The 25,452-nt window shown below is 41.1% G+C and overlaps 1 protein-coding gene across 5 annotated transcripts in view; it reads right to left on the reverse strand.

The window, feature by feature from the left end:
- LOC104605280 (cell division cycle protein 48-related / CDC48-like protein) overlaps positions 1 to 15,347 on the reverse strand; it is a 71,438-nt gene extending 56,091 nt beyond the window's left edge. For 2 of the 5 annotated variants that reach the window (XM_019199082.2, XM_019199083.2), the window contains exons 1-4: positions 15,158 to 15,347; positions 14,498 to 14,777; positions 7,344 to 7,448; positions 5,382 to 7,199 (exon numbers count right to left, since the gene is read on the reverse strand). In XM_019199082.2, coding sequence (XP_019054627.1) covers positions 5,382 to 7,199; positions 7,344 to 7,448; positions 14,498 to 14,719 — 2,145 coding nt within the window. In that variant the 5' untranslated portion in view covers positions 14,720 to 14,777; positions 15,158 to 15,347. Of the gene's footprint in view, positions 1 to 5,046; positions 5,236 to 5,381; positions 7,200 to 7,343; positions 7,449 to 14,497; positions 14,778 to 15,157 lie in introns of all 5 variants that reach the window. The other 3 variants (XM_088894998.1, XM_010269985.3, XM_010269986.3) reach the window with 3 other exon arrangements.
- Between the last annotated feature and the right edge of the window lie 10,105 nt (positions 15,348 to 25,452).

A 25,452-nucleotide genomic window follows, 5' to 3' on the forward strand; every position in this document is an offset into this window, starting at 1 on the left:
CAAGGGCTAATCTAAACCTATCAAACCAGGCTCTAGGTGACTGCTTCAAACCAGCAATGCCTTGTTCAGTCAGCAAACCTTCTTACCTGTCTCTGTATCATAGAATCCAGGAGGCAACTGCATGTAAACCTCTTCCTGTAAGTCTCCATTCAGAAAGGCATTTTTAACATCCATCTGAAAAAGGGGCCAAGAATGATTTGCTGCAAGGGATAACAGAACTCGGATGGTGGTCATCTTGGCTACTGGGGCAAAGGTCTCCAAGTAGTCTTTACCATAAGTCTGAGTGAACCCCTTTGCAACCAACCGGGCTTTGTACCTTTCAATAGAGCCATCAGCATTATGCTTCACAGTGAACACCCATCTGCATCCCACCGGTTTCTTTCCTTTTGGTGGGTCAACCAGTGCCCAAGTATTATTCTTCAACAGGGCATCCATTTCGACTTGCATTGCATCTTTCCATTCTGGAACTGATAAGGCTTCTTGCACTGTTCTTGGAATAGGGACATCGGCAATGGAAGTGAGATAGGACTGGTAAGATGGAGACAAACAATCATAGGATAAGAACTGTGAGATGTTGTGAGCTGTAGAGGTGGTGCAATGTTGTTTCCCTTTGCGAATGGCAATAGGGAGATCAAGGTCATCCACAAGAGGAGAAGTGGCAACAGTGAGAGGTATCTCAGTAGGCTCTGGATCTGGAGCCGCGGAAGGAACTGGAGCTGGCCGGGACTGCCGATGACTAGGATCAACCTGCCTGCATCGCCTGTGATAGACTCTCAACTCCGGCTCCCTCTGACCACCCTCACCACTACAGCCTTCATTATCCAGTGGAATAGGTAAATGAACAGCCCCACTTCCACTCTCACTGCTCTCCCCCTGAGGAGAAACCCTAGGATAATAGGGTGTCTCCTCAAAGAAAGTGACATCCATGGAGACAAACCGTTTCCCTAAAACCGAATCATAGCAGCAATAACCCTTTTGAGTTTGTGCATAACCAAGGAAAATGCATTTAGAGGCCTTAGGTTCAAACTTGGAATGATGAGGCCCGAGAAGCTGAACAAAACAGGTACAACCAAAGGTTTTAAGGGGAACGATGAACAACTCCTCGTCTGGGTATAGAAGGGAAAAGGGGGTTCTCATATCAAGAACCCGGGAAGGAACTCGATTAATGAGATAAACTGCCGTGAGGATAGCATCACCCCAGAAGCGAATAGGTACATTGGAGGTAAACATAATGCTTCTAGCCACCTCCAAGATATGCCTATTCTTCCTTTCGGCAACACCGTTCTGCTGTGATGTATAAGGGCAAGTGCTCTGGTGAATAACTCCATGGCTAAGAAGGTAGGAGGTCAATGGCTGAGCAAAGTATTCCTTTGCATTATCAGATCTAAGGACTTTGATTTTGGTCCCAAACTGAGTGAGAACTATCTGATGGAAGTTTTGGGTCAGAGCAGGAACCTCATCCCGAGAACGCATAAGATAGACCCAAGAAAAACGGGTATGGTCATCAACGAACAGTAGAAAATATCTGTACCCACCCATAGAAGAGATATGATATGGCCCCCAAACATCAGTATGCACAATATCAAAAGAGGAATTACTCCTTTTATTACTTAAAGAATAAGAGGTTCTACAATGTTTGGCAAACTCACAACTCTCACACCTCAACTTTGACAACTCAACAAACTCAAATAAAGCAGGAAACAAACTCTTCAAAGACCTAAAAGACAAATGACCTAATCGGTTATGCCAAAGCATAACCGAACTCACAGACTGGAAAACAAAAGACTTCTTATCCACTGACTCCTCCCGACGAGAACTCTCTCCAAGCAGATAGATCTCGTTCGTCTCACGGCCAGTCCCAATCACCTTCCTCGTCTCCAAATCCTGAAAAACACATCGGTCAGAGAAAAAGGTTACTAAACAGTTCATGTGTTTGGTAATACTACTAACTGAAAGCAGGTTAGTATCAAGCTTAGGAACATGCAAGACAGAAGATAAAGAGATAGTATCCGATAGCTTGATGTCCCCCTTGCCCGAAATGGGAACAAGAGAGCCATCAGCAATGGATACTCTATCTCGGCCAGAGGACAAGTGATAAGAAGTGAACAAAGATGGCAAGCTAGTCATATGGTCAGATGCACCTGAATCTATTACCCAGCAGTGGTTAGTATTACCTGGAGCTGAAGCATGGTAAGCTGAGGCTCGAGTACCTGAATGTGCAAATGCAGATGTGGCAGGAGCTGATGGTGACTGAGATGGCTGAGCTGAACTCCCAACTTCCTTTTCCAACTGTATGAGGGCAGCCCGAACAGCAGCTAAAGTCTCTAGGGATGTGCCTGATGAGGATGTTGAATCAGTGTTCACGGCCACATGAGCATTACCCTTCTTATTTCTTAGTTTTGCTGGGACCAAGTGAGGATGTAGCTTCCAACAAGTATCTTTTGTGTGCTTGGGTTTCTTGCAATGTTCACATACCAGATCCCGTTTATCTTCCTTCTTCCGGTCCCTTTCTGAGTCACCCCCTGGCTTAGGTTTAATAGCTATCAAGGCTGGGAAAGAGGGTTGAGGCTACATCATGACTTTCCTCCTGGTCTCTTCACTATGCACCAGGGAGTATGCTTGAGAAAGGGTCACACTATCTCTTGTCAATATCTGTTGTCGCATAATGTCATATTCTGAATTCAAACCAGCCAGAAACTCAAATACCCTATTCGTCTCAACTTGCTTTCTGTGAGTCTGTGCATCTTTGGGACTCTCCCACTCAAGGGTCTCTAGATGGTCAATCTCATGCCACAAGGATTTCAAGGTAGAGAAGTAGACAGAAACTGGCTTCTCTCCTTGTTTAAGGTTGTTCACCTCACATTTCAGTTCATAGACTCTGGCAACATTAAGGGGTTGGGAATAGGTTTCTTTCACAACATCCCATATCTCTTTAGCTGTCTTTGCCCACAAGTAATTTCGGTTGATATGTGGCTGCATAGAATTACACAGCCACGCCATAACCAAATAGTTCTCTTGAACCCACTTGGTGTATGTTGGGTCCTCCTTGGAAGGTTCTTTCACATCTCCCAAGAGGTAACCCAGTTTTTCCCTTCCTCCAATAGCCATCATGGCTGATTGAGCCCACTCCAAATAATTTGACCCATCAAATCTCATAGTTGTAATCTGAAACCCGGTTTCAGATACACCACCATAACTGTGGTTTCCAAAACTACTTTCTCCCTGACCCTTAAACTCCATCTTTGATCAAGATTCAATGGCTACAAACTATTAGAGTCACTATACCAGAAAACAGAGTCAAACAAGCAGGTCTGAAAACTGATCCGAAACCAACACAAATCTGATCTGATCTGAAATCTGATCTGATCCGAAATCTGATCTGAAACCAACCCAAATCTGATCTGAAATCAATCGCCTATCACAATATAGGCAAGGAATCAACTCAAATCTGATCTGAAATCAATCGGCATGCACAGTACCAGGCAGCCTGTCAATCTGAGATGCTAATTTCTGAAATCACTACTGTGGGGCCCACTACTGCGAGAGCAAAATTAGGGTTTCAACTGTGGGTCTGAAATAAGTGCTCAGCTGCACTCTCCAAGCAGTCCGCACAAGTGGGACTTGTTGTAGGGCAATATAAAACCCTAAAAACTAATCACCTCTGAGAGGGAAGGGGTTCGGCCCAACAGTCAAACCCTAGAAACAGACTTAAACACAGTTTGGCAAGTCAAACCCTAGAAACAAACTTGAACACAGTTCAGCCCCTACTTCTAGATAGGTCCAACCTATCTCGACTGATTGCAGTCTCTGAAACTCAATAAAAAAAACTTACTTATGTACCCCGGTTTACTGTCTTCTAGGGTTACCTGAACCCTAACCTTCGTTGCTTCTTCCTGATTACCAACTCTCTGCAAGCTCCGGCCAGTCTTCAACTGCTGCGAACCTCTCCTGGTAATCTCCAAGATTCAGCCACCGAATACTTCTTCAAAACTTCCAGCCCTAGCTAGTCCTCATGTGGTCGACTGGACTAGACACACATGAGAAGCCCTAGAGAGGCTCTGATACCAAGTAGAAGATCAAGACTGTAATCAGTCTTGAATCCTAATAGGTTTTAGGTTTACAAAACAGAAGAAAATGAGAGAGAATATAAGAGAAACAGGAGAACACAAGTGGTTGAAAGGAAGGACAGATTCTTACTAATCTGCCGCCGCCACTTTCTTATTATTTATAGGTTATGTTTAGTACATAATGGAAAGGACACATCTGCCCTTAGTACTTACATAATAAATAAAGTAAATAAAAGCTGAAATAAATAACAACTGAATAACAAACTGACTCAAACTGACACTACTATAACTGGAACAAATAACTACACATGCCGTCCTACGAACACAGTGGGGACCACTGCAGTGGGGCCCACATCAGTGTTCTCTACAATAGAGACACTCAAACTCAACTTTGATGGCTGCAGCCTTGGAAATCCAGGCCCTTGGGAGTGGGGGAGTTGTCAGAGACTATGGGGGCAGTATTATTTTAAGCTTTTCAGGTCCAGTGTGCAAACAGAATTCTTCAAGGGCTAAACTTCTGACCTTGGTTCAAGGTTTGAAGTTGTTGGAAATGTGGGATTTAAGGAATGTGGAAGTAGATGGTGATTATCAAGTGGTTTTGTGTTGGATGACAGGTCAAAGTCAAATCCCATGGAAAATCAAACCTCTAGTCAGAATGGCTCAAGCTCTAGGTGCTGCATTAAATGCCTCATTCAAGTGGGTGCCTAGGAGTGCCAACTGCCAACATGATGGCTGATTCTCTGGACAAGGCTGAGGTTGGAAAAGTTTGTTTAGATTGGGGTTGCCCAGGACCGGCTGCTAATTTGTAATATGTAATCAGTTGCTGTCATTTGTTTTGGTTTCTGTTGTCAATGGTGGTGAGGCCTCTATTGGGAGGCCCAATGTTGTACACTTCTTTTGCTGCATACTTTGTGTGCAGTTTGGTGTTGGATGAATATTTTTACACGGTTACTTATATATAATTTAGGCATGCACTCACAGTTTCCCACCAAAGATGGAACTGTGGCAAATAGAGTATTGAGGGTATGGTTCTCCTTGCTTCACCAAATATATGCACCAATGCCTCCTCTGCAGTCTTTGCACTAGGATCTGAAAGAAGGGATGGAAGTCCAAGAGAATGAACTGGAAATTTCTCCAGCTCATGTAAAACTGCAGGCCCAACATGATCCTGTAAAACATAATATAAAGCTTCACCTTGTTACAGATCAAAAAGAAACCATGATTCTGTAAAATTAAATCAGTACATAAATTTATATCACGGTTCTCATTTATAAGCAGAAATTTCAACACATCAAAAAGTTTGAACACAATTACCAGTCCAGAACCCTCCTCCCCATAAATTAGAAGCCGAGGTCTATAGACAAGAGGAACTGCAGAACCATAAGAAAACATAGAAAACTTGCCAAGATCTGAAGAAGATGCAGATGTAGGAAATATTTCAGAAATATGATCCATGACTTTGTGGAGATGTCTCTGTAAACATGGTGCAACAACTAAAGGCAATGGCCTCGAGTGCACAATGGAGCCTCTATGAGCAGCGGGTGTAATTGTTGACATGGCATCTAGGAAATGATATTTTTCAACCTTCACTGAATCAACATCAATCAAAAATTTGTCGTCACTAGTGTAAACTTGAGGATATTTTTCACGGAAAGCACGAATGGCAGCTTCTGTACACAGGGCCTTTAAATCAGCTCCACAGTATCCCACACAACTAGCAGCAAGCTCCATTTTTAGCTCTTTTGAAGGAGGTTGCTTCCATTTCCGTGTGTGAATATCTAAGATTTCTGCACGTGCCTCACAACCAGGTAACGGAAAGTTGAATTCACGGTCAAACCGGCCAGGGCGTCGCAAGGCTCCATCTATGGCATCAATCCTATTGGTAGCTCCAATTAAAACAACTTGTCCACGAGAATCAAGACCATCCATTAAAGCAAGCAAAGTTGACACAATAGAGTTATGAATCTGCTCTTGTTTGCTAGACCTAACGGGAGCAAGACCATCTATTTCATCAAAGAAGATAATGGATGGCTGATTTCTCTGAGCTTCTTCAAAGAGTAATTTCAGTTGCCTTTCAGCCTCACCAACCCATTTGCTAAGCACATCTGCACCTTTACGCATGTAAAAGCTTACCTTCTGACCAGCTTTTGATGCAGCACAGGCCAATGCTCTTGCAATAAGTGTTTTTCCTGTACCAGGGGGACCACATAGCAAAACACCCCTGGGGGGAGTTATGTGGTAACTTGCAAAGAAATCTGGATACAGTAAGGGAAAGAATACCATTTCCTTCAAAGCATTAATGTATTCTGAAAGCCCACCTATATCCTCAAAACTAACACTTTCATCAACTTGTAGAGGCTGAATATCTGCTCCTCCTTTTGAACTTGGTCCAGCAGTTTGAACTCCAGAAGTTAGAGTAGCAAAACTATCACCTTGGTGACCCCAACCTGAAGCAGCAACATTCAACCCCCATGTCGTTGTCCCATGCATATCTAATCCACCAAAGAGCCAAGGTGGCCCACTTCTACTTCCACCTCGTGCCCATGGTATAGCAGGACCTTGGTCGAGCTCGTCCACAAGAAGCGAGTCATCAGAGTCTTCAGCTCTTGTTATGCGATGCCGTTTATGAACTCGTGAGCCACCCTTTCTTACATCTCTATTACCTTTGGTTCCTACTCCTTGATGCAATACTCTCCGAGGTGACCGTGGCCTCTGTTTTCCCTCCTTCTCAGGAGATGACCTCCGAACTTCTGCTCGATTTCGAAGATCATACCTTCTCCTTCCACCTTGCCCTTCTTCAGCATCTTCATCATCACCATCTTCTTCTCCTTCATCCCCACCCTCACCCTCACCCTCATCTTCACCATCACCATCATCACCACCATCCCCTTCAACATCATTCCCATTTTCTGTTTCATCTTGGCCAACCTGATCTTCAGAAGTACCCCGGTCATCATCAAAATCTTGATCAGATTGATCTCTTTCAACCATTTTTGAGCGACGAGGGCGTAATCCTTCACGGCGAGGAAAAGATTTACTCTTGGCAATCCTTTTACGCCTTGGAGAGATTGACAAGTCGTCTTGACTAGCACTGTTTTCAGTCTTGTTTCTAGAAGAACGATAATTGGGCCTCTGCACAATTCAACAACCATAGTCCTAACAGAATTAATTGCTTTCTAGGGCATTCTGACAAGTTTCTTTCCTTGAACTCCTTACAAACAAGTTAATAAATAACCTACATTATATAAGCCATGGTTGAGAAAGCTTAAACCTCACCATTAGGTCATCATCATCCTCTGTATCAGAACTGTCTGTGTTGAATCCTTCTAGATTTACAGAAATCTTCCTCTTTCTTGTAGAACGGCGAAGGTTTGTCACGGACTGCAAGCAGGGAGGATTGGTAATTCAGAAATTTGAATAACCAACTTTCAAGAAACATGTATCCACAGAGGACAAAACAATTGCAATTTTTCTATCTTTTTGACAAGTAACTAGTAGTATATTTATATCCAACCAGCTTAGGAAAAAAAAAAGTTAAGTGAAACCACAAAATTGAACACCAAAAATAACATGACAGCTCAAATAAATGCAATCATATTACTGTAATGTATCAAATAACATATCCAAACATAAGAACAAGAATAGAAGTTTTAAGTACCATGTGCACAAATTTCTTACTTCAGTGGATAAGGATAGAACACATTAAACTGCAATACAGAAACAATAAGACAATGCAAAACCATAAAGTAAACCAAATACCAAATTAGTGGCAAATTGAGGTCATTCCTACAGCATATGTAGTCTGGGAGCTGCTTACCAAAATTTGCTCTTGTTATTTTCATAATTTATTAGCTTCCACAGACTAACAAGCGTGAGAATGGACATTCAAGTCTGGGAACAGCCATGATAAAAATGCCAAAGGTTAGGTCCATATCCAGTCCACCCCTCCCAAGATCCCGGATACCCATGATCAACATTTGGTAATCACCTTTTTTACTTTGTTTTAAATAAAGAAGGGTTTTATTAAAAGAAATGAAAGATAAAAAGAACGTGAAGATTTTCACCAAAAAGAAAGAAAATACATGAATCTGGGTAACCACTACTGGTTTTGATACAACATCCGTAATTAACCAAAAATCAGTACTGAAGGATAGATTATCTATATCTTCAAATTCTGGATGCACAACCAACCAATCCAACATCAACAAGCAGATATAAGCAAAATTTCTTCTATAATTTTGTTCCTTCCCTGCAAATATTCTTTTGTTTCTCTCCCTCTCTTCTAATGCTACAAAACATTGCAAAAGGAACCATACTCCACATAATTTTTGCTTTCATCCTTGCAGAAATATTAGGCCATGCAGAGAAAACTTCTTGAGGCTGAGATGAATCAAAACAATAGCATATAAAAAAAAGAAAAAGAAAATGACCATATAAATTGAGCAACCTTACTGGGGAAGGGTATATTTCTTTAATAGTATAAAGTTTAAACTTGTCAAAAAAATTAGTATAAAGTTTATAAATGTATAAAGAAGAATTACAGAGGTGAAAGAAGCACTAAATAAGATGAAAAAAGAAAAGGTGCCTATATATTTAAGGACAAAGGCAATGTACAAAGTTGTATGAACTGTCGCAAAAGTAGACTCATGATCCACACTATGAAACTTACGGAGAGAAAAATTGAGCAAAATTTACAACATAAAACAAGTATATCAAAGAACCAATTTGGGTTTGTGCCAGGGAGATCAACCATGGAAGCTAGGATAGTCCCTAAAGAGCAGAAAAGTTTACAGAGCAGAAAAAGAGATCTTCATATGATATTTCGTTAATTTAGAGAAAGCATATGATAGTCCCTAGAGAGATAATATGGTGGGTCTTGGAAAAGAAAGGAGTGCCAAATAGGTATGTGGACCTAATTAAAAATATGTATGAGAGTGCAACAACCAATGTTATATCACCTATAGGAGAGGCATCAAATTTTACAGTTACAATGGGTCTTCACCCAAGGTTAAACACTTAGCCCTTATTTATTTGCATTTTGCACTAATCATAGATGAATTGACTAAACAAATACATATTCAAGAGGAGGTTGCATGGTGCTTGTTGCTTGTTGATGACATTATTTTAATCAACAAAACTAATGAAGGACAAAAGGGGATAAAACAAATATATGAGAGGAAAAAATTTAAATGGCTGGCAAAGGACATTGAAGTTAAGTACAGCTGGGTTAAAAGAACTGTTAATTCCTTTGCTGACGGGCTAGCTAAGCAAGTGGTGTATAGGGCTTCATTGTTTTGGGCTTCTTTCTAATTCTGTTCTTTTTTGCTTGTGGGGGAGTTAAGAAAGTTTTACCTCCCTCTGTCTTATTGCAATACTTCCTAATTATTCTCAATGAAATTCTGTTATTGATAAAAAAAAAAAGAATATATGCAATGTAGATTTAATAAAATAGGATTGCAAATCAGAGTACACTTAGAGTTGAAGACCAAGAAATAACTCAATGTGACCTTTGCTCGTACCTTGGTTCAATAATTCATAACAAGGTAGAGATTGAGGAGGACATTGTGCATAGAATTAGAGCAAGAAGGGAAAAATATGGTGATGTATGACAGGGTAGGGTTCCTACTTGTTCTGCACCAAAGGTCGATAGGAGAAGAGAGGAGAAGAGGAAGAAAAGAAGAGAGAACCAAAGAGAGAAAAATAGTTTGAGAGCCAAAAACTTAGGCTCGCAATGCCCCTTGCATTATTTATACTTAAGTCTCATAACAAAAAATGAAATTATAAAAGTGCCCTTGCAGCACACATAATACAATAAAAAAACATAACTCAACACTCCCCTCAAGTTGGACTATATATATATATATATATATATATATATATATCAATCATGCCAACTTGTCACAAAGTTCATTGTGCCACAAGTAGGGAAGTCCCTTTGTAAGAACACCAGCAAGTTGTTGCTTCGAACTGACATAAGGAGCACAAACTTTACCCTCAAGTTTCTCCCTTATAAAGTGCTTGTCAAGTTCAATATGTTTTGTCCTATCATGGAGGAAAAGATTGATATGGAAGATCGTTCATCAGTTATTTGGTTATGCCAGATCAGCACTATGGGTGACGCACATGGGATTTAGCACCACACTTAGCATGTTTCTCAACCACATGCACACATGTTGTCACCGTTTCATGCTACCTAACCAGTTCACAAACGTGGTTAATTAGAGACTGCTTGGCACAAGGGTTACCATGTGCCCAAGGACGTACCACTTTGCAAACTCTTGCAGCTTACAGTTATAAGGTGGTGGTGGTGATCGAAGTGATCTAAGACTCTGAATGTTGGAGGTAGTAATGGGAAATGGGCCAAAATCCCCAAATATAATGATCTGAGATGTTTGAAAGGTGACTAGCTACGGACTGAGCAAGGAAAGCTGAACCTCCTTCTGAAATGGTGGTGTGTTGTCACACTCCCAAAAGTGGTCAAGTGGAGAATATTCTGGATTAGTGGTCATGCTATCTTTGGAAGCTTCTAGATTTTTTTATTAGCAACTCAAGAAATTTTATTAAGATTAAAGAAGAAAAGAATACAACAAGAAGTTAGGGTAAAGACCCTTTACATCAAATATCCCCCTACACAATTAACATCGAGCCCAGAACAAAGGATGTCTATGAATTCCTTGCTTAGCTAATCCATCCGCCAAACCATTAGCAGACCTCCTAACCCATCTTACATGTATTTGCATATTTCTTGATATCAACTTAAATCTTCTCAAATCATTTCTGAATTTCCATAGAACCCCTTCTCCTTTTTTCAACCAGCCAACAACTATTTTTGAGTCCCCTTCAACAATCAGCCTTGTAATTCCCATATCCTTAGCTTTTTGCACCCCAACAATAGAAACCATGAATTCAGCTCTCACTGAGTCACCTTGATCAATAGGACCTGAATACAAACCACATATATTCCCACTCCCATCTTTAAATACTCCAATTCCGGAAGGCCCTGAAAAGCCAAAGCTACCTCCATCAAAGTTCAGCTTCATCCACCCGCCACTTGGGAGACACCAAGCCCCCAAAAAGTCACATATATTGTACTACTTTGTCTTTATCTGAACACTTTTTGAATGTCACAACAAAAGTGTAGTAATGAGAATATCTTTCTGTCAGAACACAGAATGCTTGTTAGTTATGCCACATCAGCATTATTAGTTACAAGAGAGATCACGCGGGAGCATAGTACTAGGTCACACACTATTCCCAGCTCTGCACACGTTTCCCAAATGCACTTGGTCACCTACCATCATTCTCAACTTTGTTTCACACTTAAACTATGAACTGAAAATACTAAAACCGTCATTTCACATTATTGCAATGACTAGAATGCCTGTTTCACATATCTACTGATGCCTGATGCTAATGTTATGCATGTCTTTATTCTTACAACAGTGGCTACTTCAGCATCTATATTGGTTGCTTCACATTTGTATTGCAATAATCTATAATGTTAGGCTTGTCCATGTTCTTACATTATGTTCTAATATGAATTTTATACTCTTTTCTGTTCTAATAGATCAGTGTTTTAAAACGTGGAGGTGTGACGCGAGGCGTTCCACTACCTGGAGGTGTGAGGCATAGTTCAGAACATAAGAGGTGTAAGCCCCTTAAGAGGAGGGGGCTGAGAGAGGAAGAAGGAGGAGGAGGATCTCATTTTTCTCTATTTTTAATAAAAAAAAAATATATTAAGAAGAATGAAGATGCATAACACTAGCTGAAAGCCTGAAACTTTCTTTCCCCTTCTCTTTCCTTCCCTTCCCATCCCTTTTCTTTCGTCTCTTTTTCCTTCTCTTTCTTTCTTTGTTTTTATTTACCTTCCCTTTCTTTTCCTTTCCTTTCCATTCTTTTTCCTTTATTTTTTTCTTTTTTCTGTCTTCTTATATGAGGTGTGTGTGAGGCACATGAGGCATACGCCTCTAGCACACCTCATGCAAAAGGCATATGAGGTGTATGCTTAGAGGTATCAATGCCTCTGGCATACACCTCAGGGCATTTTGGGGGCGCCTCACCTAGATGTGCACCTCCAAGGATATGCCTCTCACACCTTTTAAAACACTGTCATAAATAATTACTAGTGAAAGTTGGTTGTTGATTGATATGGAACCTAGGGAATTACCCTAGAATTCATGGTTCTATTTCCAAAAAAAAAAGAAAATCCATCACATAGGCGGGCAAAAACTATGTCCCCCCTTGCCACCTAGCCTTACCTTGACACATTGAAAACCATGAACCAAACAAAGGCAAACAAACTTCTTCCTTACATCAGTAACAATGAGAGAGAAATAAAAATGTGATTGACCAATTCAAAACTTTTCTTACAAAGGGCACACAGATGTAGAGAAAGATAAAAATCCTGCACATGAGGCATACGCCTCTAGCACACCTCATGCAAAAGGCATATGAGGTGTATGCTTAGAGGTATCAATGCCTCTGGCATACACCTCAGGGCATTTTGGGGGTGCCTCACCTAGAGGTGCACCTCCAAGGATATGCCTCTCACACCTTTTAAAACACTGTTATAGATAATTACTAGTGAAAGTTGGTTGTTGATTGATATGGAACCTAGGGAATTACCCTAGAATTCATGGTTCTATTTCCAAAAAAAAAAAAGAAAATCCATCGCATAGGCGAGCAAAAACTATGTCCCCCCTTGCCACCTAGCCTTACCTTGACACATTGAAAACTATGAACCAAACAAAGGCAAACAAACTTCTTCCTTACATCAGTAACAATGAGAGAAAGAAATAAAAATGTGATTGACCAATTCGAAACTTTTCTTACAAAGGGCACACAGATGTAGAGAAAGATAAAAATCCTGCCATCTTGAGCTTGACCAATAAAAAGTTTGGCTCAAAAGCTTGCAAGCTTGACTAGATTAACACATACATACATAAAAAGGATATACTATATATTATAAAAAATATCATATATACTATATTATAAAATATATTTTTATATTCTATATAATATAAGAATATACTATATATTATAAAAAATCATATATATAAAGTATACAAATATATTTATTTCCGAGCTTTCGAGCCAAACTCGAGCTCATTGAATATTTAATCAAATCAAGCTCAAGCTGAAAAATATAGTTCGAGTTGAACTCAAGCTCGAGCTCGAACTTAGTAGTATTTTAATCGAGCCGAGCCAAGACATATCAAAGTTCAACTCAGCTTGGCTCGATTGCACCCCTAGTTACAGCCTTATTGCCATCTAGCATCTTAAAGAAAGATGAGTATGTGAAGGACCTACCTAGAGGCTAGAACTAACTACTACACCCTCATTCTCATGATCTCTAAGGCTCCTTATGAAACCAAAGTCCCAAGGACATCTAAAAGGAGAATGGAAAACAAAGGAAACAACCAGATAGGACTTGTAAAAGGTTATGGAGAAAACAGATGGGAATCTAAAACAAAAAGGCCTCTCCCCCACCAAAAATCCTCCCAAAATTTAATTGCAAAGCTTGAAATGTGGCAATCTATCGAAAGATACATGAAGGGCTTCTATCAATTTCCAAGGACTAAGCAATGTGACTATAATGGCAAGAACAGCATCTCATTCATCTGTATACAAGCCATCTTTCTTGATCACCAAATTCCACAAATCACATTACTTCTCTTGGGAATCTACTAAGCCACTTCCTAAGCAAGAAAATGTTCCATTCTAATTTAACTAGCAATAAGATAATTTTATGTACAGTTACACTCTTCCCCCACACAAATAATTTCAGTCCTTTTACATTAAAATAAAAGTAGAACTAATTTGGGCACATCCAACTTTTGATGAATCAATCCCATGAAAAGACAAAATTAAAACTCCTTAAAATGATCGTAGTGATACTTGGTAACAAAAAAATCGCAGTGGTACTTGTGCATTTTTACTAATAATTAGGGGTGTGCCTCTTCTATGAAAAAGGATGTATCATTACCAAAATCACTCGTGCAAAAACTAGTATATTTTCCTTTATTTGTTATAGTTTTGTTTCATATTCATTTGCTTTTTGTTTTATGTTTAAGTATTACACCAGGTGCATGTGACACCTTGGTTAAACAAAAAAATCATTCTTAGCACAAAACAGCAAACTAAAATTAGGAATCAAATAAAGGAAGACTAGTATATCTTGTTTTATTTATTATAGTTTTATTTCCTATTCATTAGCTTTTTTTTCATTTGAAGTATTACATCAAAAAGTGCATGTGATACCTTGGAGAAACAAAAATCACTCTTACCACCAAACACCAAACTAAATTTAGGAATCAAATAAAGGACAGAAATACAAATGCAATAACTATAAATTTACTTCTAAGACTGATCAAGCACAATTGCTAGAAAAAAAATGACATGTGAAATAAATTTAAAGAAGAGGCTCATACGTTGGTTTTGGCTGTCCGTACTGGCCGATTTCCAGGACGCAGCATCTTGGCAATCTGAGAAGCTGCTGTCCGCTTCCTGGTCTTGCTTTTTTTGCGAATAATGGTTGGACCATAAAACATATACGTACGGCCATACATACTTGGCCGTCGACGGAGCCTGTCACTCGTGCGAACAGGCCTGTCCACAGGTTCATCTCCTTTGCTAGAACTTTTGGGATCCATGTAAAGCTGTTAAATTTTTCGAGTATGGCTTCCCATTACAAATTCAACAACTCCTCCCCTTCAAAATAATACAAGGAGTCACCAAAAGTAGACTTCAGCCCACAGTCAACAATCGTAAACAACATAATGCATCCAAACTAGTAAAAATGCGAACCCTAATCTAAGCAATGAGCATTATCTATGCAAATTTATGCGGAATAAAGAGAACCAAGCTTCAAATTTTAAACCAAAGCAAAAGAAATGTCCACAGGTATAACAGTCTATGAAGTCTGTGCCCAAAACATTAAAAGGACCTGACCTCTTCCATTTTGAACCGAGCAAGATAAAAAGAAACGCATATTCTAATGACCTAAGACTTGAAAAAAGTAGTTTATTTCGGGTGGTTATTCGTATTTCAATGAAAGTGGGAAGAAATTTGAAGGAAATAAGATAACTTACCTTGAACTGCCTTGAGAAACTGAAGACTATCCTTCGATGATCGATCAAGCGTAAGCTTCGATGGAGAAATCTGTAGAGAACCAAAGATTGCAAGAGAAACAGAAAGAAAGAGTCCAAGCAAAGGAAGAATAAATGCATATGAGAGAAACAAACCAAGAAAGAGAGAGGGAAGAGCTTCGCTGCTCTGAGAATAGGGAGTCGCAGTGGTTATATGTCGGGAAGAGACCCTTTACGCCGGCACGTGTGGTGTTCTGACGCACGTGAAAAAGAAACATACAGAATGGGGAAATAATCGACCAGCCACGTGACTAGCTTTTATCCTGGGGCTCCAGCCAATCTAGCGATGCTAAATGGCTTAGAATGGGAGTGTGGCCGTTTATTTAATAAACTTTGTATTGGATTGTTCTTGAAAAACGGAAAAATGGTTGATAAATGTTTATTTGATGTTATTTGACATTTAGGCATTATTATATGTCATTAAACACTATTAGGCGCTAGATAAGTTCAACAATAAATAAATAGTTGGGTGTTTGAGGAAATATAAAAGATGATGTTTTTTCTAACAGTGTGTTTTCACACAAATCGAGAAAAATATTTATGTAATACATAGTCTTACCAAATAACATTTTTGAATAAACGACTATGTGGTGATGAATTGGCACAACTTTTCAAATAGACGGTCCTATAACCAAGCACCATGTAAATGGCTAGCTACTCTATGGGGCTCCATTATTCCCAAACCATGCTTTCTACAACCTAGGTGGTGTTTGGTGCCATAGTGTTTTTTTGTCAAAAAATAACAAAATTAATTGTTTAGTTCCATTGTTCCATTGTTACCACCTAACTCGTTTTTCAAAAAAAAAAAGCAATAATGATGTTTGTTTGGTAGTGTTTATGATGCTATCGGATTTGGCAACAAAGGTAAACTAGGAATTTTCAACGTAAATTTGGCCAAGGATCCCACCTACAAGCACAACAGACATTAAAAGCCTTGGGGTGTAGTGCCAAGGGTGGAGACTCTAATAGCCAAGGTATCAAGGTGCCAAAGTAGGAGCAAGAGCAAGAGTAATAGTGCATAAAAGAGATATGTGTTGTCTCTCGTCCTATATATAGGTAAGACCCCCATTGAATGTGGTGTTAAAGAAACTTTGACGGCTCACAATGATTGCCAACTCCATTAAGAACAGGGATCACATGGTTGAGCATTACTCTGACATTTAATGAGCCCAAGCACTAACCCAAGGTTGTAACACTTAGACCAGTTCGCTTTTTGGTGAGTTATTTACCTATGTTCTTTTATTTTTTAGGTAAATAAAATAATAACAATTTTAACCATAAAAAATTCATTATCAAAAGGGGCATTTTTGTCCCATCTAAGTGTGGGCAATTTTTCCAATATGGGAAAGATAATATACCCACCTAGGAGATTGGTATCACTTGCCACCATGAAAATAAACTTTACCTGGTCCTCATAAATTAAAAAAAAATAAATAAAGAAAGAAAAAAAGAACATGGGTTTCTTGGTCAATCCCATTGACCAACTTCCCCCCTCTCAAAATCTAAAAAATGAATGCCCCCTTAGAGAGAGGTTGTCATTACACTTGGAGGGTAAAATCCTACAATGTCCCTCCAAGGCCTATGCAAGGATGAGGTTACCCTTCTAGATCGCCATGCATCATGTGTTAATTGGGATAAACAATTCGGTTGTATCACATGTCCCCCACATTTGAAGTTGAGGTTGTGTGAACACAAAATACCGAGTTCGAGGTCACCTTCGAGGTGAAGAAAGTAATGTGGTGATTAGATTGAGTGAAAGTCCATCACTCCAATGCAAAGTTCTTAACAGTATGGAGATCAATGGGATGAGACGATCCCAACTCGCCAAACCATTGAATCCTCGAGCTTGTAGATACAAAGCACTAGCTCAAGAAATCAGCATGTATGGCGATGTCTCGTTTTGATTTCTAAGGCTCTCTACATGGCTTCCATCAATGCCATGAGATGAAGTGATGCAATCCTCATTGTCCATACTAGATTGATCTCAACCATTAAATTGCTCATAAAAGAGGAGATCAAGCAACTGAATTATTGGCCATTTGTTGTTCTGTTCCTAACGCTTTGGTAGGTCGCCCAACTCCCTCCAACTCGTCTCATATTATTTTAGTCTTCCTACTTCATCCCCTTGAGTATTTGATAAATCTCCTTTCTTTTAATCATGTCTTTGGATGCAAAGCATGAGGTGTATGAGCTGCTAGACTAGGATTCTCCTAGTAGCTTGCAATCTTCCTACCATGTGTCAGGGTCAAAGACTTTACCTTCAGGTCGGCCCTCCAAGGTATAGGTCCTTGAATGTAGGTCTGGGTTGGCCCAGGCCAAGAGGGATGAGGCCAGTACTCTAACTCTTAGGCTGCGTTTGGAAACGATGCAAATGGAGTGTAAATCTCAGTTTAGGGTAAATTTGCACTCTGGTTCACTTTTGCCTGTGTTTGGCAACATATGTTTATGCATTGACAAATGACAAACCAATGCATATTTACATTGATAATAAGATGTAAAAATACATCAATAAAAAAGAAGTAAATTTGCATTTAAGTGGGCTTTTAATAAAAAAAGCATATGCTTTATTGAAATTCATGTTTGCATTCAAGTCTGTTTGGTAAGAAGGTAAATTTGTCAGAGAAAAATTAACCCAACTTTGCAATTTATATGAACCGTTTTACACTCTACATATTTGCATTCACACTTATTTGCATCATTTCCAAATGCATCCTTAAGGATAGAGATGTTGCTAGTAGAGAGAGAGAGAGAGAGAGAGAGAGTTCATGTTGGCCCTATTTGTTTTGATGATAACCAACTTATTGAGAGTGTTTTCATCCAATGAATAATATAAAAGCAAGGGAAATAAGAGGACAAGGAGAATAGTAAAAGATAGTAAGGTTTGGGGGCAAAAAAGTCAAGCTAGTGGTGTGGTGCGTCTTGGTGACACTAGCAAGTGCACTAGCCACTCAAGTAATAGAGTGATGAATAGAGTATCATTCCCACAATGACTTATGTAGCAACTACTAGTATTATATTAGCCTGCTCTTATCTGATTAGTCAAATTCTAAATCTAATTCAAATCTGAAAATCTAGCTAACAAACTATCTACTAGGAGTTGGCTCAAACACCTTGTATTCAAGTTGAAAGGATAAGCTAGAAATACCCATAAATGATTCAGCAATTAGCTCTCTAGATCATTCGAATAGAATTTGATTCAGCCTTGGTTTGGTGAAACCCCAAGGCAATGAACAACCTCTTTCAAGCACATGTCCATCATATGCATGAATGATAATTCTTATATCTCTATCAAGAATCTAATGATTCATGCATGCATTAGATCAAACATTTAAAGGGCATCAATTCAGATTGAATGATCACCAACTGAATTGTGCAAGTTATCTCTAATCTTGCATTCAATTCAGTTCTTGAGTAGCATATCTGAAATTTTAGAGTCTTTCTCAAGCACTCTAGAATTTCCAAGAGTTTATAACAGATCGGTCAATACTGGATGATGAATGTCTGAATTCTCTCTCAAGCAATTCAGACATTACAAATTACAGATCTGAATTTGTAAGATAGCAGTTCGGCTTATCAGTTCTACAATTAATATTATAATCAAGAAACTCAAAGTTGGATCTGATCTAGTCGAATGATTCAAGAAAACTAATTACAGAATTGAATTTACAACAATCAAACTTCCATTACAGCAAGAAAGAAAGATGGATGGGGAAATTACATAATCTCTAGCTGAATTTGAACACAAAGTATGCAGAAATCAAGGAAGAGTATGACCTAGATCTCAAGCTTCTCCTCCTTCAAATTCACCTTCTTCTCTTCTTGGATTGCTTGGATCTCCTCCGCTCCTTCTCTCTTGCGCCTAGCTATCTCTCTTCTCCTCTCCTTGAATTTTGAACCCAAGGGACCAAGGAGACTTGAACTTAGGCAATTGAACACCATTCCCCTCCAAGAGACCTCCTTAAATAGGCTTTCAAGGAGTCTAGAAGCTACCACCTCTAGCCTCTCTTGAAAGTTCTAGAATTTGTTGCCTTTTTCTCTTGAACTCTCTAGAAGTTGCCGCCCCTAGCTCTTCTTGGGCTGCACCTTGGCTGAAATTTGGGCTGTTTTTTGGCTGCAATTTATGCTGCTCTTGAGCTAAAATGGGCCTCTTCTTTGTTGGGACAAATTGGCTTTCTTGCTAGGCTCTTTCTTTGGGTTCTCCCAAAGAGTGTAGCATGGGCTGCATGGGTCGAGTGAACCTCTCTTGTTCTCTCGGCTAGGCCATGGTTCTAACTGGGCTAAATTACCTCAAATTTGACTCTTTTCTTTTTGTTGTATGCCTTCTTTCTCCTGAGTTGGTTTCTTCTGAAATAATTCCTAAAATTAAGCTGAAATGGGTGAAACTCAAACAAACTGACATAAAAACCATGCATAAAACCTCATAAATTATATGTAAATTGCGTACTCATCATGATGCCTCTTCTTCTATTTATATTGAGTTGGTAAAAGATAAGAGAAAATCACAACATTTCCCATAATGGCACACTTTAACAAAAGAAAAATAAAAAACAAATAAGTATGCAAACATCATAAAGGTAGTAATAATAAACTAACAACACTCCCCCCAAGTCGTGTTGTATATGTCAACCATTCCAACTTGTCACATAGTTCGTTTTGTCGCAAACATGGAAGTCCTTTATGAGAACATTAGCAAATTGCTTCTTAGAGTTAATATAAGGAGTGTCGATTTCACCCTTTTCAAGTTTCTCTCTTATGAAATGATTATCCATCTTAACGTGCTTTGTTCTATCATGAAGTACAAGATTAGTTGCAATACTTATGGCTACATTATTATCAACATAGAGGGACATAGGGTTTTCAACATTGAACCCAAGTTCCCCTAATAAATTCTTTAACCAAAGTGCTTCCGCTATCCTATGTGCCATAGCCCTATACTCAACTTCATCATTCGACCTTGCAACCATACTTAATTTTTTAATTCTCCAAGTCATTAGGTTTCCACCCACAAAGGTATAATACCTAGTGATGGATTTTCTATCATCTACAACACCTGCCTAATATGCATTTGTTTAAACTTCCACTTTCATATGGTTGTGTTTACTGAATAGCAAACCAATCCCTAGATACTTCTTCAAAAACTTGAGAATCTTTTTAATAGCCTCCAAGTGTGGTACTTTAGGGGAATGCATGAACTAATTGAGAACCCCAACAACATAGGCAATATCAAGTAGTGTCATGGAAAGGTACAACAGTCTTCTTACCAACATTTGAAACTGTTTTACATCTTTCATCCATCACAATCTCCCAGCCTATGATTAACATCAATAGGTGTGTCGGCTAGCTTTGCACCTAGTTTGCTTGTGTTTTGCAAGAGATCCAATACATATTTCCCTTAAGAGATAATAATACCCTTTTGTGAGTAGGCAACTTTGATCCCTATAAATACTTTAGGTTTCTTAGATCCTTAACTTCGAATTGGGAGGCTAAGAACTTCATAAACTTTTGTATCTCAAAGGCCCAGTTCCTTATAATGATAATGCCACCGACATACATTATCAACATTGCCACTGGCCCATGACATCTCTTGACAATGAGTTTATGATTAGATTGACAATGTTTGAACCCTACTTGATGAAACACTAGGTGAAACCTACTAAATCAGTCACTGGAAGATTTTCTAAGTCATATAAGGAATTCCTCCCTCAACCTACACATCTTATTTTCACTATCTTTGGCATAGAAACCCAATGGCTAAACCATATACACTCTCTTCTTGGTAACCATCAAAGAAAGCATTTTTTACATTAAGCTGATGCAACTCTTAATATAGATTGACAGTTACTGGTAAAAGAACTATAATAGAATTCATCTTTGTTACTAGCGCAAATGTTTCATTATAGTCAATACCATATACTTGAGTATATCCCATTGCTACCAGCTTACCTTGTACCTTTTTATTGTCCCATATGCCTTCTACTTCACTGTGAACACCTATTCACACTCTACTAGGTCTTTCCCTTTTGGAAGATCTACCAACTCTCATATATGATTCTTATGAAGGGCATTAATTTCCTCCTTCATAGTATTTGTCCATTCAAGGAATGTCAAAGCTCTCAACCACATTTTTTGGTGATGGATGATGATTTGACCCGACCTACTGAGATGATGACATGTGGACCTGACTCAGCACGAGCAATAGCCCAGCAACCTAGCTTGATCGTGACCAAGTAACGAGTCTGTAGAACAACTTGCTACGTCATAGTTCTCTATAGGGGGAGCTCGCTACAACGTGAGCTCCAGATCCCCCGAGCTACTAAGAAGGGAATACTCCAAGATTATTTCAGCTCGCGAGCTAGGGAAACCAGCTCACTCCAGCACCTGGGCAAAAGAACTGCCCCAAAGGCCAACCTTGATAAGGGTTACCCTGTGATGCGAAGGATAGCCCGCTACGAAGTAGCTTGCGGCAAGGATAGCCCGCTACGAAGTAACTTGTGACTGTGATGCGATGCTCTCAGGAAGCTTCCATCTGACAAGACTGTACTCGTCAAGCTGCGCCATGTCTCTCGACTGACGGCACAGTCCCTGCCCGATTGATAGTCGGCCCCACGTCTCTTGACAGATGGTGGTGTTCCTGTCCCTTCGAAGACGTGTCACTCAGCCAAGCGGGTAGTACATTGTAATGATCACCTATGTAGCCCTACCAGGTAACGGCTGCGACAGGAGCTCAATGGCAGTTACGCCTGATTTGACAAGAATGCCCCTATAAAATCCGTTTAAGCAGAGAGACAGACTCTCTCTCGAATTAGATCTGAACTTGCACTCTTACTTGCCCACGAGCTAATCTCGAGACATAGTGATCCAGCGCGATCTACACTCTTAGCCTTTTATACTCTCTCTTCTTCCTCCCCAACGTTTTAACTTAAGTTTCAAAGTATTTTCGTCGGATAAATCCCTGGGAATCCTTCTTCTTCATCTTCTCAGGTGTCGTTCGTTGCCAACAAGGAGCCAGTCAGCAGCCAGCTAGGAGTGCCCAGATCGTGCCGCATCATTTGGCGCCGTCTGTGGGAAACGCTTCTAAAATCCTTCCTCCAAGCTTTTACAACACCCTCTTCCAAAAACTTAGCATTCTTCATGGCTTCTTCCAGCAATGCCGGACATGGCAACAACCAAAACGCTTATGGGGAGCAGCCCCAACTTCCTACTGTCTGCATTGGACAGTTTACCGTCCCCCTCACCATGGACGGAGTCTCCAGTTTGAATGTGCCTCTTACAGTGGCACCTGTCGTTGCCCCGCTCCCTTCTACAGTAGGAGCAACCTTTGTTGAACCCTCGGTTGTGCCCCCAACGGCCAACCCGAACCAACTGGAGGACTTAGTGCAATGCATGCGGGCCATGCAGGCTCAAATGCAACAGTTCCAACAATTCCAACTCTACCAACAACAAGTGTTGCACCAGGTTTCCCAGTACTAGTACCAGCAGCAGTTTCCCTCTCTGCCTTAGGCCCAACCATCGCTTCCCCCTCGGCACCCGGCCACGAAGCAGGTCAAGCCAACCCGCCGGAGTGAGCAACCTCGTCGGGGAGAAGCTTCCCAGGTCCAGGATCTAGCCAAGAGCCACGCCTCTTCCCGTAGCAAGAAGGAGGGGTCGGCTACCCCCTCGGCACCCGCCTCGCAGCCTATGGGCAGGTCAGGGGCCTCTCACCCAACAAAGCCCATGTCACCACAACCTTTGCAGTTCGAGCTCTCGTTAGAGGACAACCCGTTTGAGGTCCTGGCAGCGGGCTACAGACAGGGACCTTCGGTCTAGAGTTCTCACCAACAGTTCGAGCCTATCGAGCTCGGCAACACCAAAGCATCGAGCACCAACACCGAACCGACAAAGCAGCAGCGAAGACGCCGGCGAGCTTGCCGAACTGCTTCCAGAGCCTCTCCCGAGCTCAAAGGAAAAGATGAGGTATGCTCAGCTGAAGTGAAAGCTACCCCCTCCTCTCGGTTTCTTCGTCGCTATCTTCAGAACTCCTTGTTGTCCCCATGCCAAAGGATTTCAAGCTCCCTCCTCTAGGCAAGTATGATGGGTCTTTCAATCCAAATGATCATGTGGACGCCTTCCAGTCCCAAATGCACCTGGCACGAGCCAACAAGTCCTGCATGTGCGTAGCCTTTTCCACTACCTTCAAAGAAGTGGCCCGCACCTGGTACCGAAACCTCGTGCCCGACTCGATAAGAAGTTGGGTGCAGTTTGTGCAGGTTTTCACCTCCCACTTCATCACCAGCAAGAGGTGCCCGCGAACTCAGGAGAGCCTCCTTAGCATAGTGCAAAAGGAAGGGGAGTCCATCCGGAGCTACTTCAAGCGGTTCAATGACGCTTGTTTGCAGATACCCGACCCGGATCCCGCAGTTCACCTCACAGCGGCCAAGCGAGGTATCACCCATAAGGAGTTCAAGTGGCACGTAGTTGTCAACCAACCCAAAACCGTAACCGAGTTCCTTAAGCTCGCGGATCGGTTTATTGGGACTGAGGAGGAGATCAACTAGAAGGGCGAGCAGGCCCTAGAAAAAAGAAAGAGGGAACCAGAACCCCCGTCTCAGGGTGACAGTAGAAAGAAGAAGGACATAGCTCGGGGGGCGAGGCCAGTTCAACCCTCCCGAGCTCCAGTAGTAGAAAGGGACTACACGCCCCTCAACACAAAACAGGTTGAGATCCTCATGACGATCAAGGACGCTCCGTACGTGAAATGGCCACTTCGGCTGAAGGCCGACCCTAGCACCCGGAATAAAAATTTGTATTGTAGTTTTCATAAAGATCACAGTCATAGTACCGAGAGTTGTAAAAACCTCCGGGATGAGATAGAAGAGCTCATCCGTCGCGGATATTTATGAAATTTTGTACAAAATAATAATAATAATAATAATAATAATAATAATAATAATAATAATAATAATAATAATAATAATAATAATAATAATAATAATAATAATAATAATAATAATAATAATAATAATATAGCAGGTCGACAAGGGGAGCAAAGTAGAGACGCTCCCGAGTCCAGCAGGCAAGCGGAACAACCGCAGAAGCAGCCCCCTGAGGAGAGACCAGTCCGAGGGATCATCCATGTTATAGTCGGAGGCTCGATTGTGGCGGGCTGCACCTCAGCAGCAGCTCGCTCGTCAGCTCGCGAGACCGGCAGGGAAGGGCAGAACCCTCCGAAGTGACCAAGGATAGAAGACCCCATCTTCTTCACAGAGGACGATGCATGCAGGGTCCACTACCCCCATGACGATGCGCTCGTCATAAAGGTGAAGATCAATGACTTCGAAGTCAAGCGAGTCCTGTTCGATTCAGGCAGCTCGACAGACATCCTCTTCAAAGCGACTTTCGACAAACTTAAGCTTCAGGAGAGTGACTTAAAGCCTGCGAACACTCCCCTGGTGGGCTTCAGCGGAGAGGAAGTTCGGCCCCTAGGAAGGGTGACTGTACCTGTGGAAGTCGGCACCTGGCCTAGCATTGTGAGGCTCAACCACGACTTCTTGGTGGTCGCAACCCCCTCCCCGTACAACGCCATAGTAGGTCGGCCGATTACCCATGCTTTACGGGCTGTGGTGTCCACCTACTACTTGGCCATGAAGTTCCCCACGGACTTTGGCATCGGGGTAGCGCAAGGTGACCAGCTTTAGTCTCACAAATGCTACGTCACCGCCCTCAAGGGAAAAGCCAAGGTGGCTGACAACCTTGAGCTGGAGCGACCTACGGAGCAGAGTGAGGAGCGATCTGCGCCTACGGAGGAGACCGTCTCTATCCCAACCTCGGCAGAGGATCCTGCCCGAACACTTCAGATCGGTGCTTCCATCGAGGAGCCCTTGCGATCTGAACTGGTACGCTTTCTACTTAAGAATTTAGATGTTTTTGCTTGGTCCGCAGCGGAAATTCCCGGCATAGACCCCACCATCAGAACTCATAAGCTTAATACTGATCCTGTAGTTAGGCTCGTTAGACAGAAGAAACGCATCCTAGCCCCGGAGCGGTGGAAGGCAGTCGACGAGGAGGTCGGGAAGCTCCTTGCAGCCAATTTTATCAGGGAAGTCCATTACTCGATCTGGGTGGCCAACCCCATTCTGGTGAAAAAGGCTAACGGTAAATGGCGCATGTGCGTCGACTACATCAACTTGAACCGAGCTTGCCCAAAGGACTGCTTCCCACTCCCTAGGATTGACCGCCTAGTGGATGCGACTTCGGGGCAT

Source organism: Nelumbo nucifera, chromosome 1, assembly GCF_055504915.1.
Source record: "Nelumbo nucifera cultivar China Antique chromosome 1, China Antique-T2T, whole genome shotgun sequence".
NCBI classification, from domain to species: Eukaryota; Viridiplantae; Streptophyta; class Magnoliopsida; order Proteales; family Nelumbonaceae; genus Nelumbo; species Nelumbo nucifera.